At 60.9% G+C, this 5,300-nt stretch overlaps 1 protein-coding gene across 1 annotated transcript; it reads right to left on the bottom strand.

The window, feature by feature from the left end:
- Positions 1–624: 624 nt before the first annotated feature.
- Positions 625–5,043, bottom strand: SIX2 (SIX homeobox 2). The gene is made up of 2 exons (XM_067294706.1): positions 4,484–5,043; positions 625–1,782 (listed from the first exon to the last, which is right to left on the bottom strand). The coding sequence occupies exons 1-2, from the start codon at positions 5,041–5,043 to the stop codon at positions 1,479–1,481; spliced, it is 864 nt and encodes a 287-aa protein (XP_067150807.1). The 3' UTR covers positions 625–1,478.
- Positions 5,044–5,300: the final 257 nt, after the last annotated feature.

Genomic DNA, 5,300 nt, shown 5'->3' on the forward strand with positions numbered 1-5,300 from the left:
TTTCGACTCTACCCATCTCCGTAAAGAAATCGGCCTTAGCTCTTATGTTTTAAAGAAGCAAGCTTGCGAGCAGTGTGCCTGTCTCTACCATCACCCTGTGCTTACCAAAAAAAAAAAAAAAAAGAAAAGAAAAACCCCAGTTCCCGGTGTGAGCCTCACAGGCGCTGGAAGTCCGGCTGCGGCGCGCCCCTGAAGCAGGGCCGGAGCCCCCGCCCCTGCGCGGCCGCGCACAGCTGCGCGCCGGGCCGCGGGCCGCGGCTAGTGCGGCACCGCCGGGCATCCCGGGGCCTGCCCGGACGTGGGGGCGAGCGCCTCCGTACTCCTGGGGGAGAAGGTGGGCGACCACCCCGAGGGCCCGCGCCGCGTTTCCTGCCCCTTCGCCTCGCCTCGCCTCGCCTCTCCTCCGGCGGCCCGACGCGGCGGTGAGGGGCGGCGCCCGCTCGCGACCGCGGCGGCGCGGGGGGAGCCCCCGGCGGGGGCGCTGCCGGGGCCCCGGCGGTCGCCTGGCGCTGCTGGCGGGCCGGGCTGAGCCCCAAAGCGCCTCGGAGGCGAGTGAAGCAATCGCACGCCGAGTTAGATTTCTAAATTTTATTATAAAATAAAAGCAGAAATATTTTCCAAAGAATGTATTCACATAATATAAACAATAAACAAAACTAAGGTCGAGTGATTTGCGGTTGATACTGTCGTTTAGGTCTAAAGTTGAGCAGCAATTCCTTATTTTTTTTAAGCCCGCTCCTGCCCGCGTTACACGCCGAGGGGAGAATCTGCCATTGCCTTCCACTCGGGCCAGAGTCGGGCCATCATTTCCTTTCCCACCCAGCAAATGGCAAAAGCACCACATGGACAAGGCCAAAGAAGCCGTCTCTCTGCATAGCATCAGCTAAAGGAGGTTACAGAGTCTGCCTAGAGCGCGTGTTGCTGCTATAACTTGACTACAACTTTTGTATTCTTAGTTGAACTTGTACATCGTACACCTGCCACGGATACATAACTACAACAGAGTACCGCGAGCGATGCGTAACTTCCCAACAGGCGTGTGAACAGCGGCCTTACGCTCCCCTTTCCTCCCCACCCCGAAAAAAAGATACAATGTGCCTCTTCACACACAGACCGCACCGATCGAACAAAAATACCGAGAAATGCGTGGAGTTAAGGCTGGAAAGAGCTGCTACGCAGAACCACGTTAGAGCCTGCCGTTAAAATCACAGGTCCTATCCAACGGTCCATACACGCCTGAAAACAGCTTTAAACAACCCTTAAGGCTTTGTCACGACATTACTGCACACAGTCGAGTCCGGTACCTTCCAAACCTACAGCCAGCCTGCCTGCCAAAAGGCACAACGCAGCCACCAAGGAGTCTGCCATCGCTTACAAAGTCTCTGGTAACATTAAGGGGAAAAAAAAAATAGGAGAGAGGCAGAAAGAGATAGAGAGTAAAGGAGGGCTGGTGCGAGGGAGGGAGCGTGTACGCGCTTTTAAGAGCCCAGATCGACCAGGTTGGATGACATGGGGTTGAGGATGGAGTCCTGCAAGCTGTGGTGGTGCATGGGGTCGGCGCTGGGCACAGGGATGGCGCTGGGACCCGGGGGGTGGCCCAGGCCGTGCAGGGGCTGCAGGCCAGGGTTGGTGCCGAGCAGCAGCGCGGGGCTGGAGGAGGGGTGATCCGGGGTCCCTGACGGCGTCTTCTCGTCCTCCGAGCTCCCCAAAACTGTCTTATTCCCGTTCATAGACGCCGAGAGCGGGTTGTGGCTGTTGGAGTTGGAATTCTCGTTGTTTTCCCTAGAGGAAATACAAAAGAGGGAGCGAGATCACCGTGGGGCCGCCGCTCCGCAGCGCGGCGCGCAGCGCGGGAGCGGGCGGCGGCGGCGGCGGCGGCAGGACGCTCGCTCCCGGGGAAGGAGAGCAGTGTGAAAACAGTAGGTTTACAAACTCTGCAAATCTCCAAGGCCTCTTCATCTGGCACAGAGGTCTAAGGTCCGCCGAGCTTGTAAACAGAGTCTCCCACTAGCCCAGCGGAAAGTGTCACTTTGCCAAAACGTCCTTTTCTGCGTCCATCTATTGCAAAGCATTTGCAGAGCGTGGGGAGGGAGGGAAAGAGGGGGAGGAAGACCAAAAAAAAAAAAAAAAAAAGATTTTTTAACTTGAAAACGGCTCCCGGAGCTGAACAGAAGTTCAGCCGGGATTTCTCTTGGGAAGGCCGAAGAGAAGCGGGTTGCGCGCAGGGCTGCTCTGCGCAGCCGCGCAGCCCCGCGCACTCGCCTCGGACGGGCAAGTCTCGCTCTCGCTTAAGTAACCGGACTTTTTTCCCCTCGCCCGAAGCTTAAAACCCAAAACACAGCCCAATATGGAAAAGGAGGCGAGCAAAGAGAGTTAACTCGCTTACTTCCTGAGCCCTCCGGGGAAATGCCCAGCACAGGGGCTCCTGCCCCTCCGTCCCTGCCCGGGGCGAGGCCGGCGCGAAGGGCGCCGTGGGGACCGCCCCCTCGAAGGCGGCTTGCGGGGAGCCACGGCTTGGGAAGCGGGACAGTATGTCAAAAATCAGCACCGGGTGAATACCGAGAAATCGCTGGAGCCTTGCCAAGCCCTTTCGGTTATTATTTTGAAATGAGAGGGGCAAAATGGGGTGGGGGCCACCGTCCCGTCAAGAATAATTCAGTCTTTAGACATAGCCCTTAGAGCCGTGGCCCTGCCTGACATGCTGAAGGTATTTCAACTCCAGGGAAGCTTTCAAACATACTATCCGGCAGAGGGGCCCGATTCTGCAGAACTCGCTCGAGAGAAGTGAAGCCATTGCGCTGACATTTTTTTCCTCAATAAGGGCTGTGGGATGTGGCCGGAGACAGTGCCAAAAAAATAAAAATAGAAAAGAAAGCTCTGTTTGAACAAGTGGCTTGAGTGAATGGCAATCCCATGAACAACCTGTTTTCCAAAGCCTGGAGTGTAATATTAGGTTGAGTGTATTTTTTTCAATGTCAAAAACCTTATTTGTCTCTGGAGACCTTTAAAATTTAATTCCTCGGGGGAAAAAAAAAGAATGGAATAAGTGTAACCTTCATTTCCTTTGGATATTTGAAGGTGAGTCCCTGCTATCAGCAATAAAAAGGATCTCTAACATCTCGTAAAACCAACACTTACGGGGATTTGAAAGAAAATTAAAGCGCTAACACTGTTCTGGGAAATGTGTGGAGCAAATCTGTGCAGAACCCGAACCTGCCGAGCAGCGCAGCTGCGCGGAGAGCGCGGCCGTGGCGCCCTCCGTTCCCAAAACACATTCGGTAGAAACGAAAAAAGGAGTCTCCTCCAAGGCACGGATCTACAGGAGATTTCCGATCTGTTAATTAACCACGCAGGCCATACGATTAAATCCGTATGGACGGGGTAATTCAGCGAGCTGGGAAGTAGACACTATGGATTTGGAGTATGCCTTTTTTACTTCTTCGAGCAGTCTTCTTAAGGCAGAGGGACTGCTGACGGATAAGTCACCCCGACTACGCGAGTATGTAGGCATTAACCTCTGCCCAGCAATTAATAGTCCCTTCACTCCATTTAACGAGGAAAACACAGTCTCGGAATCACGCCTGGTGTAAGAACACACATATCTTAACGTGCATTCATGAGCACCTCGCTGGGCACCGAATACCAACTGCATTTTAATGAGCAAAGTAAAAGATTGCCCCGTTCAATCCTTGCCGAGGTCTCCTGCTTCACGCCGGGAGCTGAGGTTAAGAGCAATTTTACTAGCCGCTATTTACAGCGCTCAGACCAATTTGTTCCTGCTTAGCCCCCTGCCATTCCCTTTCTGCACGGGGGCAGCCTTCAAGGACGCGCCACGACGTGTGCGGGCCGCGCCGGCCCCGCGGAGCCCCGGCCCTCACCTTGCGCCCGGGGACCGGGCACCGCGGCCGCGCCGGGGGCTGCCGCCGCCCCGCCGGCCGCGCCCGGCGGCGGCTCGACGGCCCCGCCGCCCGCCCGGGCCCCGCCGCCGCCCCCCCGGGCCCCGCTCCGGGGCAGCGCCGGCGCCGCCGAGGCGCCCCGCAGCCCGGCGTGCGCGGCGCTCGGGCCCGGGCCCGGCGGCTGGCGGCGGGTGTCAGCGGCCGTCGCACTTGGCCGTGACAGGCGCCGCGGGCGAAAGGAGCTGCCCCCGCGCTAATTGCCTCGGAAGTGATGGCTCGGCGGAGGGAAAGCGGCCCGGGGAGTTTCTTTCCTATTGTTTTTCACCGGCTCTCCGCGGAGCCGGCTCTTCTCCTTTCCTCCTCCTGCCCCCGCCCCAGCGGCCCGAGCCGGCGGCCCCCGGCCCCGCGGTCCCCCGGCCCCCCCGAGCCTCCCCCTGGGCCCAGGTGGCGGCGGGGCCCGCGGCCCGCGGGCTGCCCTCGGGGGCGGCCCCGGCGGCGACCCGCTGCCGGCGAGGACCTGGACTTCCCGGCGCGGGGGGAAGCCCTGGCAGAGGCGGCGGGGGCGTCCGAGGGGCGCTTACCCGTACCTTTCCTTGGCCTCGGCGGCCCGGTCCCGCTGGCGGCGGTTCTTGAACCAGTTGCTGACCTGGGTGGTGGTGAGGCCGGTGGCCTCGGCCAGCTCCCGCTTCTCGCGGGGGGACGGGTAGGGGTTGTGGGCGTACCACTCGCGGAGCACGCTGCGGCTCTTCTCCTTGAAGCAGTAGCTGGTCTCCTCGCCGTCCCAGATGGAGCGGGGCAGCGGGAACTTGCGGCGCACCCGGTACTTGCCCACCGCCCCTAGGGGTCGCCCCCGCAGCTTCTCCGCCTCGATGTAGTGCGCCTTGAGCCAGAGCTGCTGCAGCTTGGGGTGGTTGTGCGCCGAGAACTGGTGGCTCTCCAGGATCTTGTAGAGCTCGCGGAAGTTGCCCCGGTGGAAAGCCACCACGGCCTTGGCCTTGAGGACGCTCTCGTTTTTGTGGAGGTGCTCGCACGCAGGGAGGGACCAGAGGAACCGCCCCAGCCGCTCGATATTGCCGCCTTGCTGGAGCACCTCGCAGACGCAGGCCACTTGCTCTTGGGTGAAGCCAAAAGTCGGGAGCATCGACATGGTGAGCCCTGCTCCGCCGCGCACCCTAGAGCCGCTGCGGCGCCGCGGGCGGCCGCATAGAGGGGAGCGGCGCGGGGCGGCGGGCAGCGCCCGGCATGTGGGGCCGGCCCGGGCCCCGGCCCCGGCCCCGGCCCCGGGGCGGCGGCAGCGGCGGCAGCGGCGGCGGCGGCGGCAGCGGCAGCGGCGCCCTGCGGCCCCGGCCCGCGGCGAGCGGGCGTCACGGCCGGGCGCGGGGGGTCGCGGCCATCGGCGGCGCC

The sequence above is a fragment of the Apteryx mantelli genome, chromosome 3, assembly GCF_036417845.1.
Source record: "Apteryx mantelli isolate bAptMan1 chromosome 3, bAptMan1.hap1, whole genome shotgun sequence".
Taxonomy (NCBI): Eukaryota; Metazoa; Chordata; class Aves; order Apterygiformes; family Apterygidae; genus Apteryx; species Apteryx mantelli.

Excerpts from the sequence above, each read along its gene's own strand:
- SIX2 (XM_067294706.1), bottom strand. The coding sequence starts at position 5,043 with ATGTCGATGCTCCCGACTTTTGGCTTCACCCAAGAGCAAGTGGCCTGC. Across the intron at positions 1,783-4,483 it reads GCCGCCGAGGCCAAGGAAAG|GGAAAACAACGAGAATTCCA; the intron begins GTACGGGTAAGC and ends TATTTCCTCTAG.